The sequence below is a fragment of the Gossypium hirsutum genome, chromosome D08, assembly GCF_007990345.1.
Source record: "Gossypium hirsutum isolate 1008001.06 chromosome D08, Gossypium_hirsutum_v2.1, whole genome shotgun sequence".
Classification (NCBI taxonomy): Eukaryota; Viridiplantae; Streptophyta; class Magnoliopsida; order Malvales; family Malvaceae; genus Gossypium; species Gossypium hirsutum.
Window position 1 is genome coordinate 49,605,997 of NC_053444.1, and position 13,163 is coordinate 49,619,159.

General features: G+C 37.9%; 1 protein-coding gene across 1 annotated transcript; it reads left to right on the forward strand.

The window, feature by feature from the left end:
• The first annotated feature begins 7,618 nt into the window (after positions 1 to 7,618).
• On the forward strand, positions 7,619 to 11,060 carry LOC107900941 (rhodanese-like domain-containing protein 4, chloroplastic). The gene is made up of 9 exons (XM_016826733.2): positions 7,619 to 8,467; positions 8,936 to 9,038; positions 9,133 to 9,213; positions 9,367 to 9,441; positions 9,541 to 9,615; positions 9,891 to 9,971; positions 10,069 to 10,254; positions 10,346 to 10,537; positions 10,699 to 11,060. The coding sequence occupies exons 1-9, from the start codon at positions 7,812 to 7,814 to the stop codon at positions 10,744 to 10,746; spliced, it is 1,497 nt and encodes a 498-aa protein (XP_016682222.1). The 5' UTR covers positions 7,619 to 7,811; the 3' UTR covers positions 10,747 to 11,060.
• The last annotated feature ends 2,103 nt before the right edge of the window (positions 11,061 to 13,163 follow it).

Genomic DNA, 13,163 nt, shown 5'->3' on the forward strand with positions numbered 1-13,163 from the left:
ACGTTTCTGAGCAAATAGCATAAAAAAAAGCTTCAAGCAGGATGCTATTTGAGAAGAATTTCTGAAATCGCGTCCTCGTGGACGCGCTTTTGCTACAGTTGGTCCTGGAAGAAATAATTTCGAGTTGACGTTTTTGAGCAAATAGTATAAAATCGCTTCTACCAGGATGTTTTATGAGAAAAATTTGTGAAATCGCGCCCACGTGGACGCGCTTTTGCTACAGGAGCATGTTTGGGCTGAGGCTATAAATGAGGCAAAAAAATGTTCTCAGAATGCATAAGTCACAGCAGAAACAATTTAGAGAGGCTAAGAAGGTTAGAGTTTCAAATATGAGTGAACGTATTAGTGTTGTTATTTACTATGATGGTAAGGTTTACTACACCGAGAATGGTGTTGTTTTTTTGTCGGAGAATATGGTGCGACTGGTTTTTAACCAGAACATAGATTTGATAGAACTTCGTAAAAGAATTAGGCGTAAAATTTTCGGAACGACACCAATGAAAGTTCTATCTATCACGTATCGATTTTGTTCTTCTGTTGATCTGGTGACATATGACTCGTTCGACATAAAAGGTGCTCGTAGCTTGGAGGCAATGGTGCAGGTGCTCGTAGCTTGGAGGCAACTCATCTTGCTAGTGGAGTACCTTATATTAAGTTATATGTACAATTTACATTGCCAAATGATGTACTTGCGACCGGTGTTTGAGATGTATACACGACCCCTGGCCGACACTCGGTTAGCAGGTTACAAAATATGGAACAACCCATGTTTGGTAGCGGTGTCGAATGCATATCCCCTGCAAGACATTCTATCGGTGGATGGGACATGTACGTCGGTGGCTCGATGTTTGATGCTAGAAATACGTATTGGGGAACGACATCAAGTTCTAGTGGGTGGAAATCTACATCCAATTGGGGACGTTATGAAATGCCTAGAAGAAGGGATGATGTACTCCCTACCAAGTCAACCGGTGAAGGGACCTCGTACGCTATAGATGATTGTTGGTTAGAAGATGACTTCGATGTAGATCCACCTCGAGAGCCTGGGCCCGATGGTGCAGAAATTGGCTTATTTTCTGAACCGGTGCCTATTTCAACAAAACCTGAAAATGCTAAAAGGAGTACAGATGAAGAAGAAAATCCACAATTCAGAGCATACTCACCTCCAGCCCACATGCATAATGTCGATCTTTCTGCAGATGATGCGTTAGAGTTTCCAGATCTACCACACCGGTTGATTGATCGTACAAGTTTGGGGGTAGATTCGAATGAATTTAAAGTTGGTAATCAGCTTACCAACAAGGATAGTTTTATTGGTGCTTTGAAACAACATAGCATCAAAAACGGCGTTAACTACCACGTCGTTAAATCCAAATCTGATAAGTTTGAGGCGAAGTGTGCGGTGCAAGACGGCACATGTTCATGGAAAATCTATGCCTCGTTAAGGAAAAGGACAGGGTTGTGGGAGATTAAAAAGTACAAAGGTCCACATACATGTGCTGCAGGTACAGTATTGACGGTTTCTGAATAGGTGTTTCATTATTTAATGTACCCCGTTTATAGGTGTTTCACAAGATCATCCCAAGATGGATTCAGCTATCTTAGCTAGCTTGATACTGCCCACGGTAAAAGCAGATCCCAGGACTTCAGTGCCGGTGTTAATTGTTAATATTCGTAGCCAAATGGGGTATACGCCCTCTTACCGCAAGGCTTGGATAGCTAAGCAAAAGGCGTTGGAGAAGATGCATAGTGGGTGGGACGCCTCATATAATGAAATATGGCAGTGGTGTCAGGTGCTAAAGAGATACGTCCCAGGTGCCATCACAGACCTTGAAACGGAACATGCTTACTACAACAGTCGATTGCTACGTGGATGCCAAGTGTTCAAACGCCTGTTTTGGACCTTTAAGCAATGTCGAGACACATTCCCATACTGCAAGCCATTGGTACAAATTGACGGTACCTTTATTTCGGTAGGTATACTCATCGGCTATTGCTTGCAGTGGCACAGGATGGCAGTGGAAGAATTCTTCCAATTGCATTTGCAATAATACCAGGGGAGTCGTCTGATGACTGGGATTTCTTTCTCTCTAGGTTAATGAGGCATGTGTGCCCCCAACCTAATATCTGTGTTATTTCAGATCGGGGCGCCGGTATACTAGCTGCATTTGATCGACAGAGAAGCTTATGGCAGCGCACACACCATAGATATTGCCTAAGACACATTGTTTCGAACTACTACTGGGCAATATTCATCTAAGAGCGAACGACAACAAGTGACCAACATGAGTATTTAGTCTATATCTGTGTTATTTCGTTTGTCAATTTGAATTAGTTTTATTTGTAGAAGTGGTATGTAATATTCGTTATGAACTTATATTGGCAGGGTATGAAATAAATAAAGACCGTTTTCACCAGATGTTGGCAATTTTACGTTCAATTAACGGAGAAGGGGCGAACTACCTCTATAACATACATTTCAAACAATGGGCACAAGCATACGATGACGGCCTATGATATGGCCATATGACGTTGAACCTAGCTGAATGCATAAATTCTGTTCTAAAAGGAACACACCATCTACTGATAACATCGGTTGTGCGAGAGACATATTTTCGTTTGGCGGCGCTATTTCCAAAGCGAGCAGCAAGTTATGCAGGCCAGATGCAGGGAGGCCATGTATGGTGCAGTAAGATAGTTCAAGAAATTAACAAGGCCAAGGCAAGGGCAAACACCATGCACACAGTGTGTCACAATCGAGACAATTTATGGTTTCGCGTGACAGAGTTTGATAGGCCGCACCAAGATGTTGTTGGCGGGCAATATCGTGTACACTTGCGAAATAGGACTTGTGACTGTGGGATGTTTGATGCACTTCGTTATCCATGCGCTCATGTTATTGCAGCTTGTCAGAATCTCTGTCTAGATCCGATGAGCTATGTGGACGAAGTGTACAAATTAGAAAACATGTATAGCGTCTGGAGACACGTTTTCCCACCTGTCCCAGATGAACATAAGTGACCGCCCGTATCTCTTGCTCCTTTTAAGCTGTTACCGGATAGAGAATTGCATCGTAAACCAAAGGGTCGACCTTGCTCGACTAGAATACGTAACAATATGGATATCCGAGAAAAAACCAGTCAACAGAAGTTGTGCTGATGGTGTAGGAATCCAGGCCATACAAGTCGATCATGCCCTAACCAGAATAATTGAATGTAATTGTAAATAAATTATATTTTTTCAATTATTTATTGATAATTGTATTAATTGTTAGTAAAATTATCAAATTATATCAAATTATTAATTGTTAGTACCAGTCAAAACATTTTTTCAAATCTAACATTATGTGAATGTAAAAATATTAACTGATAATTGTATTAATGGTTAGTAGAATTATCAATTATATTTAACTTAAGGGTTAGGGTTTTAAAGTTAAGGTTTTAGGGTTTAGGGTTTTAAAGTTTAGGGTTTAGTGTTTTTAAGTTTAGTGTTTATGGTTTTTAGGTTTAGGGTTTGTGTTTTTTAAGTTAAGGGTTATGGTTTTTAGGTTTACGGTTTGAGGTTTTTAAGTTAAGGGTTAGGGTTTTTAGGTTTAGGGTTTTTAGTTTAGGGTTTATGGTTTTTAGGTTTAAGGTTTGGGGTTTTTAAGTTTAAGGTTTGTGGTTTTTAGGTTTAGGGTTTGAGGGTTTTAAGTTAAGGGTTAGTGGGTTTTTAGGTTTAGGGTTTGGGGTTTTTAAATTAAGGGTTAGCATTTTTAATTTAAGGGTTAGGGTTTTTAAGTTAAGTGTTAGGATTAGGGTTAGGGTTTTTAGCTTAAGGGTTTATGATTTGTCAATTAAATTATGCATTTAATTATAATTTATAAATTTATAAATTTTTAATAAATTAGTTTAGGGTTTTTTAGTAATAACTCAAAAAAATTTCTATTTTATTACATCAAATAATATCAAAATATTCAAAATATTTGTACAAATAAATTTAAATACAAAAATCAATCTCCGTGCCCGCCGGATTCAGTGCCACATGGCTGCCGTCGACAGTTACGCGCTGGATTCCTCATTTGTCCAGCTTCCGGTGGCAGTTGTGGTTCCTACGGCGGGGATTTTAGTTCTTTCGGTAGGGCATCTGTTGTCGGAGTTGGGACGATGATCCACCTTGAAAGAATAGTGAATGTGGAGGTGTTTGCATCACCAACAGTGACGGTGTTTGAAACCCATACGATGGTGGGGATTGGTAAAAAGAAAAGCTCTCCGACGGCCCCTCTTGCGATCCCTCGTGCGCCGCTGGCCTATACATCGGTGGTCCACTCGGCGTAACAGGAAATGGAGCTGAACCGGGCCATTGGCTCCAACCTGCCATAGGACTCGAAAAAGGATACATATAAGGGTTAGGATACATAAAAGGGCTAGGAAACGCACCTGGCATCATCTGAAAAGGTGGTTGCGTGGGTATCATCGGTTGAACTGCTAGGTCGGGTGACTGTGTTGGTGCTCTCATTGGGCCTAGTGATTGCATGGCCGCTGGTGATGGGCCGAGTGAATGTCTGGGCCTCGTTGAGAGGCCAGCATCGTCGTCTCCTCGTCTTAGATTTAGAGGCTCGCGCCTTTCCCTTTGGACACATATTTGCCGCTGCCTCTCCTCTGGCGTCAGTAAATACGGCTTGCCATGGATCCTAAACTATGGCATGTATTCCGGCACGCACGCTAACTCCAGAACGATGATTGGTTCCCGAGTAGGTACATATTCATACCGATCTTCCCACATTTCCATGTACTTGGACCAGTATCTCAGCCAATCCGTATTCAATTGCCGAAGGTCAACTTTGTGTTGATCGTCAAACACCTCAGGTTCCACGGGAATCAGTTGTCTACATCCAAACTGTCGTAGCACTCTATCTGACTGGTGCGGCTCCACGGTCGCGTAGTTGATCAACGCGACTTTCACGTACCAAGCATTTCGATTTTGTAAGAACTCATCCGAAATTACTGCCCGAATTACTGGATCCTCATATGGTGTCCATTGAAACTATATGAACAGTATAGAAATATTAGTTATATACATAATATTAAATACTAAATACTAATTACCAATCGACTAGCGAATGATGGAAATATCAATTTTATTTAATACTTACATGTGCTTCCGACTGTTGGTCTAATAGAAGTCGTATATCTTCAAGTTCGGTAGGTAATCGAGCATGACTTGCCGGATGGTTCCACCTAATTAAATAAACTTTTAGCATACTTTTATTTTTAAATATCTACATAATAATTGTAAAATCTAATATAAAATTTACCTTGTTATGAGTGGGAATGTATATGGGTGGTCCACTCGAGGACGTAGAAATAGAAAACGAAACCGTGCCCATGACTGCAGTAGTGACAGACAACCTCTTATTTTTGCTCTCCTCGGTCGCGTCGCCCCACACATCTCCCTATATAATGTGGCCAAGACGGCATACCCCCAACTCAATTCACCGGTTGTTCTAAAATCAACGTGTTTCAGCAGCCATCTTAGATGTACGCGGCTCCGTGATAAGTCCGGCATCAGATAACCTCCAATTAACTGAAGAATGTATGCCCAAGCATATCGGATTCTTTCTATTTCGGTTGAATCTTCATCCGGATTCGGGAATGTGTCTTGCAACCAGCCCATCTCGATCTTACCTTCGTTCATTTTCTCTGGAATAGCACCCAGAAGCTCGTAGCACACCGCTGGCCAATCGCTAGATTGGGCAGACCCCGTGACTGGGTACCCGTCCACTGGTAATCCCAATTGCAAGCTGACGTCTTCCAAAGTGATAGTGCACTCTCCACATGGAAGATGGAATATGTGCGTCTCGGGTCTCCACCTCTCGATCAACGCACTGATTAGTTTCGGGTCCACCTTACATCCCCGGCCTACCGTTGCCACGTGCCAAAAACCCGCTTCCCATAGGTAGTTCTCTACCAATGGTGATGGAGGAGCATGCATATTCCAGATATTGCATTCCAATACCCGATCTACAGACTTTTATAACAAATAATAAATTAATAATTATCTAAAAATGCATAAATAAAAAAATCTTAAATAATATTTAAAAATTAAATTTAACACTTACCATCTTCATTTGTTCCACGGATATGTGGTGCTTATCAAGACGAGTCAATCCTCCGTCCATTACTGAAATCGTACAAATTTTTTCGGTTTAAAAATTGGGGATTTAAGAGTGATTTTTTTCGGTTTAAAAAAATCAAAATTATTTAAAATTATTTAAAAATAGGGATTTAAGAGAAATTTAAAAGGAAATTGAGAGCTAATTGAGATTAAATATGAATTTGAGAGAAATTTGGAAGGAAATTGAGAGGAAATTTGAGAGAAGATTTGTTTGTGAAAAAAAAGGGTGGGGGTATTTATAGGTTTTTTTTTACCGTTGGGGGTGGGGCAACGGTCAAATTTTTGACCGTTGCACTGTTCACGAGCGGTCTAAATCGCGTCCCCAGGGACGCGCCACTTCATCAAAGCGCAACCACGTCAGAGCGCTTTGCTGACGTGGCAACAAATCGCGCTCTCAAAGCAGCGCTTTGTTGCCATGTCAGCATAGCGCGCTGACGTGGACGCGATTTGCTGACATATCCCCTGACTTCGCGTTGACGTGGACGCGATTTAGGGGAAAGGGGTCCATTCCGGTAAATAATAAAATACCGGGCCCATTTCAGTAAATTTAAAAAAAATTGACTTTTTTTGGTAAATTGCCCCTAATATTACATCACATCATCATTTAAATATTTTATAAAATTCTAATTTTTAAGTGATAATATGATGATACAATATCAAATGTGTCAAATAAATAAAATTGAAAAAGTTGTTAAGTTTGAGGATTAACGAAAATAATTCAAAGACTAAGTAGAGAATTATCAAAATCAGGACTTTATCTCTTTTTCTAAGGTTTAATATATCATTTGGTACTTGAATTTGATAATTTTTTTAATGTGCTACCTGTGTTGTTTTTTGGTCTAATTTAATATATATATTTGACAAATGTTATATTTTTTTACACCCAAAGGTTACAATGCTAACTTTTTTAGTGTATAATTTGGATTTTAGGATTTATTTAATGAAAGTTAATCGCTAATAGTATTAGGTTTAAATTTTTTATGATTTTGTTAATAGAATAAATGTAGTGTTAATTGTGAATTTATTTTATTTTCATTTAATTTGTCAAATACAATCTAATTAATGTGAATTAATTTAGGTTTAGGGTTGATATGATGAAAGTTAATTACTAATATTATTAGCTAAGAATTTTTATAAAATCAATTTTAAAGCTCGAATTAAAAACTAAAAAGTTAATATTGTTACATTCATGTACCTAAATATATATAATTTTTGTCAAATGTAGTTATCATAAAGACAAAAAAAACATATATTACAATAAAAAAATTTCAAACTAAAATACCAAGGTAAATTAAAGATAATTAAGTATAACGTTTTTGCCGTATAAAAAGGAAGGTACTAAAGTTTAGACTTTAGATGCACTATTGAATTTGTGCAGACAATTATTAGCCACACAAATGAGTTTAGATGAGGAACAGTCCTAAAGACATGATCAAAAAGCCTCTCATCTCACTTCCAACGTGTCATGAAATGACTGGCAGAGATCTCATATCTCGTTCCACCTCACCACCATTTCATCATTCAAAGTGCACCTTCCAAAGCTAAGGGCCTCTGAGCCTTGTTGTCATCCAATCAATTCCAACAAAAATCCTCCATTGTTGATGGTTCAAGCCTTTCCATCATACATTTGACACCCATCTCTTTGCATAAAAATTATGCAAATGAGGACCCTCAATGCAGCAACTCCAAGTTTGACACCTCTCTCGGTTCTTTCTGAGACAAGAACCGAGACCAGAAAAGCACCATTGCTCCCCATTGCTTCACCACTCAAACTACCCAACTCCCCGGCTTTTATTAAGACCCAACCAGCTTTGCACCAGTGTTTTTCAAGAACCTTGCATGGGGGTTTACTGCTACTGCCATCACTTCTCCCCAATGGTTTCGCTAAAGCCTTGTCATACGAGGAAGCCCTACAGCAGACTACGGGATTCTCCTCGTCTGTTGATTTTGACCCAAATGGGATCCTTGATACCGTTGTCAGTTTTGTAACTGAGAATCCCACGGTTATAGCTGGTGGCACCGTTGCTTTAGCAGTTCCTTTGATTTTGTCTCGTCTGTTAAAGAATCCAAAGCCATGGGGAGTTGAGTCTGCAAGGAGTGCTTACGCCAAGCTAGGTGACGATGCCACTGCTCAGTTGCTGGACATAAGGCCTCTCAAGGAGTCTAGAGATGTTGGTAGCCCTGACATTAAGGGATTTGGGAAGAAACCGGTGTCAATTGCCTACAATGGTGAAGATAAACCAGGGTTCTTGACAAAACTGTCTTTGAAATTCAAGGAACCTGAAAATACTACCTTATTCATTATAGACAAGTAAGCTTCTGAAAACCCTATGCCTTGTATATATTTGTTCATATGTGAATTCCCAGCATTGTCTATGAAACCTTCGTTTCTAGTTAAGGATCCACTCTTATTGATGATTGTATCACTGTATCTGAGATTAAATGGTTTGTGTGTTGGTTGTGGAGGAAGAATGTAGAAATGTATATGCCTATACGGAGGCTCATTGGCCTTAAGCTACACAATAGAATATGGCCATTGCCTCTTTCTTAATTGATCCTAACCCATAAATTAACTGCATTTTGTTCCAAGGGTTGAAGGTTTCTAAATTGATAGTCTATACGTTCTTAACTGTTGAAATGTGTCCTTTAAACATATGTAAGCATTGGCTGACAAATATTTTATTTGTAACTATATGCAGTTTGTTTGTAGGAAAGATGAAATTAGAACTTTCATTTGATTCATCTTCTCATATTGCTTTAAATTTGTGTTGAAAGCCAGATTTGATGGGAATTCCGAACTGGTTGCGGAGTTGGTCACTGCAAATGGATTCAAAGCTGCTTATGCAGTCAAAGATGGTGCTGAAGGACCACGGGGATGGGTGGTATGTGCTGTTCTAAATCAATTTTTTTTGTTTCTTTCTCCATTTTTTCTAAATTTAGCAATTGCACCTTTTGAGAATGGTTTCAATTTTGCAGAACAGTGGTCTTCCCTGGATACAACCAAAGAAAGGTCTTGACCTTAGCAATTTGACAGAAGCATTCGCTGAGGCCTTCGGAGTACCTATCTTCATCTCCTAATTGCTTATTCACTTTTAAGATTTTGATGTCATAGAGAGACTTTTCTAGATCTTGAATTGATTTTGTTGGAAAGTTCTTCAGCCTTTCTTATTAGTTTTCTTCTATATGATAAATGGTTGTGATAATCTGCAGGAGGGATCAGATGGCCTTTCTGTTACTGTGGGGATTGCTGCAGCTGCAGGGTTAGGCCTTTTGGCTTTTTCAGAGGTTAGGTTTTTGAGTCCTTTTAGTACAGTACCTCTGATTATATATATACACACACACCTCGAAACAACTCAAATTGTGGGTTTGCCATATCTTCTGCAGATAGAAACGATCCTTCAACTTTTAGGCTCAGCTGCTATTGTGCAGCTTGTAAGCAAGAAATTCCTGTATGCAGAGGTAAGTCTCCACTTTATATTAAATTGGATAATCAAATGTCCTAAAAGCCTAAGCCCTGTGTAGAAAGTAAGTGCAAGATGAGCAAAGATAAATGACCATTGCATGGTCCAATAGGCAACAGTACACTCATCCAGTGACTGTTTGTTCTAAATGCTTAAGCTCATACAAAATGATATGGTTATGAACAAATATGGAATGTGTCACTTAACTTATGTCTCTAGTTCCGTAAGGCCAAAACATAATGGTTTGACTTTCTACTCTGCTATTTATAACAGAACCGAAAGCAAACACTTAAACAAGTTGATGAATTCTTAAACACGAAGGTGGCTCCTAAGGAACTTGTCGATGATGTAAAGGTATCCAACCTTGATATAGACCTTGGTTATTATTTGTATGCTATTTTTATCTTGCATGACTAATTTTTCTATTTTTTGTATTTGCCTGTGAACTCAGCAAATTGGAGCAGCCCTTTTACCAACAACTACCACTAGCAAGGCTCTTCCTGCACCTACGGAGGAAAAACCTGAACCCAAAGTCAAAGCAGTGGCAGAAGCCCCTCAAACAAATTCAGTTCCCGAAACAGTACCCGAGGCAGATGGAATCACTGGATTTTCAAGACCACTTTCCCCATATGCTTCTGTAATGTCACTTTTTATCACTCCATATGCTGTTGTATGTGCTTGTATTAGAAATTGAAAAATGCTTATGTTTCCATTATTTATGGTGGCAGTATCCAGATTTGAAGCCTCCAACATCGCCTACTCCATCACATCCTGCCACTAGCAAAGCTATTCTTTCACCTCCAGAGGCAAAACCGGAGCCAAAAGTCGAAGCAGCAGCAGAAACCCCTTCTCTAATTAATTCAGTTCCCAAAACAGATGGAAACTCCGGATATCCTAAACCACTTTCACCATATCCTTCGGTAATGTCTCACTTTTATTACTCCATGAATTCCTTGTTTCATCTTATAGTATTTTATAAAGTACTAGAACCTGTTGTTTCATTTTCCCCTTCCTACAGTTTCATGCACAAAGGAAAAAAAATGCTTACATTTGGCATTTTTTCCTATCTTTATGGTTGCAGTATCCAGATTTGAAGCCACCAACATCTCCTACTCCATCACAGCCCTAGCTTCATGGTTTCATTACACTGTGTCAGTTTCTTCGGCCAGCGAAGCAATTGGTTGGTCGGGAAACTTTAAAGCTATCAAGTAAGTTGTGTAATCTACCCCCCTGTTAGATGGTTTTCTAGCTTATGCAACGATTGTATCGAAAAATGAGAATCTCCCAAAAGTCTGCTGCAATCATCTGTGTTAATTCATTTGGGCTTTCTTGTAATTACTAGTTATATTATAGATCTTACTTCATAATTTTGAAAGAACCCTTTTTAGCATTTTGAGTCAACATTTGAACGAATAATACGATGCAAGCATGTGAAGGTGTCAAGGCATTGTCTTTTGTAGATCAGATGTGAAAAGATATTTGCTTTAATTACATTGTTTTTGAAGATTCAATTAAAATATCGTAGATAGTAGAAGTTCGAATCTCAAACTTGGACTCGATAGTGGTAAATTCCGAGTTCAATCATGTAAAAACTTTACTAAAATACTACTTCATGAATTCATCATGTAAATGAACATATGCTCATTTAACAATCTACCTTCATCTCTATAATGGAAAACCTCTAATTTTGGCTCTCAACATTTATATATTTTTGTCCGTTTGATTTTTTTTTAGTTAAATTTGATCAGAGTTTACTTGTGTTTTTTTTATCTGAAATACTAAATAAGATGTTAAATTATTAAACATATTAGTCCACATGTACTCCTTGTTATTTTTTTGAACTTTTTATAATTTTTGTGAATTTTGAATTTTTTATTTTCTTGAATATTTTTATAATTTTTAAATTATTTATTAAATTGACATATAAAATAAATAGTATTGTATATACAAATTACTACACGGGTCGTTATGTCAACACTATTAAAAAAATAATGTTTTAGTCAATAATTTTATTTAGAAAACTTATGAAAGAAAACACGCTTTCAAGCAACCTATAGAAAGTGGCAATGTTGGAATAGTGAAAAACCAAAGAGGGAAAGGAAAGTGTAGAACAATTGGTTGTGAACATTTTTGGTTCATCGCCGGGCCCAAACAAGAGGCTCAACGTTAAAGGAACAGGTGTAAATTAGAAATGAAAATACCTGCAAGTGGTGAGTGTAATAACGAGTTCATTGTATTTAAAATTAAATTTTGAAAACTGATATTATTAGAAAGTATGACTATAAAACCAACATAGAAAAAAAAATCAGAAATGTTGACGAATGATGTATATAAATGATGTACATACTTGAATGTCAGGCAATGAGCATAGTAACGCTTATGATTTTAACTTTGACCAGATTCATGCATTACTATGTTAATTGCTTACAACACGACACTCCACATTGAGATTTGTTGATGGGTGACATCCACATTGGTATTACACTGTCCCAATCTCTCAAAACTTTATCTGTTACCAATGAGATAATCTAAAACCCATTTGTTTTCAACACATAACTGTTCCAGCATGTTATTCCAAGATAAGAGATGGAAACAACCTTATGTTTGATGTAACAGACAATGGAAATCAAAAACAGCAATGAACAGAAGCGACAATTCACCCAGAATTTTTGGTTACCTGTAAATATCAGATGAATGTTGTGGACTTTTTATTAGGCTTCTTCCTCTTATGTCCAAACATTCTTCTTCTCTTCCAAAACTTGGTCCCCAAAAATTCTGTGAGGCTATTCATTAGAGAATAAGATCCCTTAGCTCTGGCATTGCTTGTGTAGCTATCTGCTGCAATGGTGGGAAGGGTGAGATCGGACGGATAAGAAAATCTGGTAGCGGTGGTCAACCTCTTTGAACCGCCGAGATATGGCAGTTTCATCAGATGCCGTTCGATTAGATGACTGAGTGATACCAATTCATATGAATCATATAAAGGGCTGCCACAATCCCATATACCGATTGTTGTAGCTGCTTCATTTTGGCCATGGGTTTCAAATGATTCTTTCATTTTATTTTGTTAAAAGAAATTATGGGATGTATCAGATTGGTTTAAGCAGACCTATATATTTATATCCAAATACAGAGAATCTGTAGAGCCAAGAATTTTTAATTTTCATCTGGCCTTTCCTAGTTTGCTAGGGTATTCAAAATGTTGCAATGTCAGAAATTTGAACCATTTTGGTTTTTACTTGGCTAGTGTTTGGAAAGTTACCATTTGGGTGTAATTGTTTGTAATTACATAAAGTTAACATGTTCGGGTAACTATTGTAATTGGTTGGTCTCATCGAATTGGGTGTAATTGAAACACTCATTTTACATTCTAATTTTGTAGAGGAGGGTGAGAATCGGAGTAATTACAGTCAAATTCAAATTTTAAGAAAATTATTTTTATACAAGTTATAAAATTATATTCGAAGCATGATATGTATGAGTGTTTGGGATGGTTATGACAAAAAAATTATTATATTACAAAAATAATTTATGTATTTTATAAAG

Bases quoted from the DNA above. Each gene is read 5' to 3' on its own strand.
- LOC107900941 (XM_016826733.2), top strand. From the start codon at position 7,812: ATGCAAATGAGGACCCTCAATGCAGCAACTCCAAGTTTGACACCTCTC. The intron at 9,039-9,132 runs GTATGTGCTGTT...TCAATTTTGCAG, and splicing joins AAGGACCACGGGGATGGGTG to AACAGTGGTCTTCCCTGGAT. The intron at 9,972-10,068 runs GTATCCAACCTT...CTGTGAACTCAG, and splicing joins AACTTGTCGATGATGTAAAG to CAAATTGGAGCAGCCCTTTT.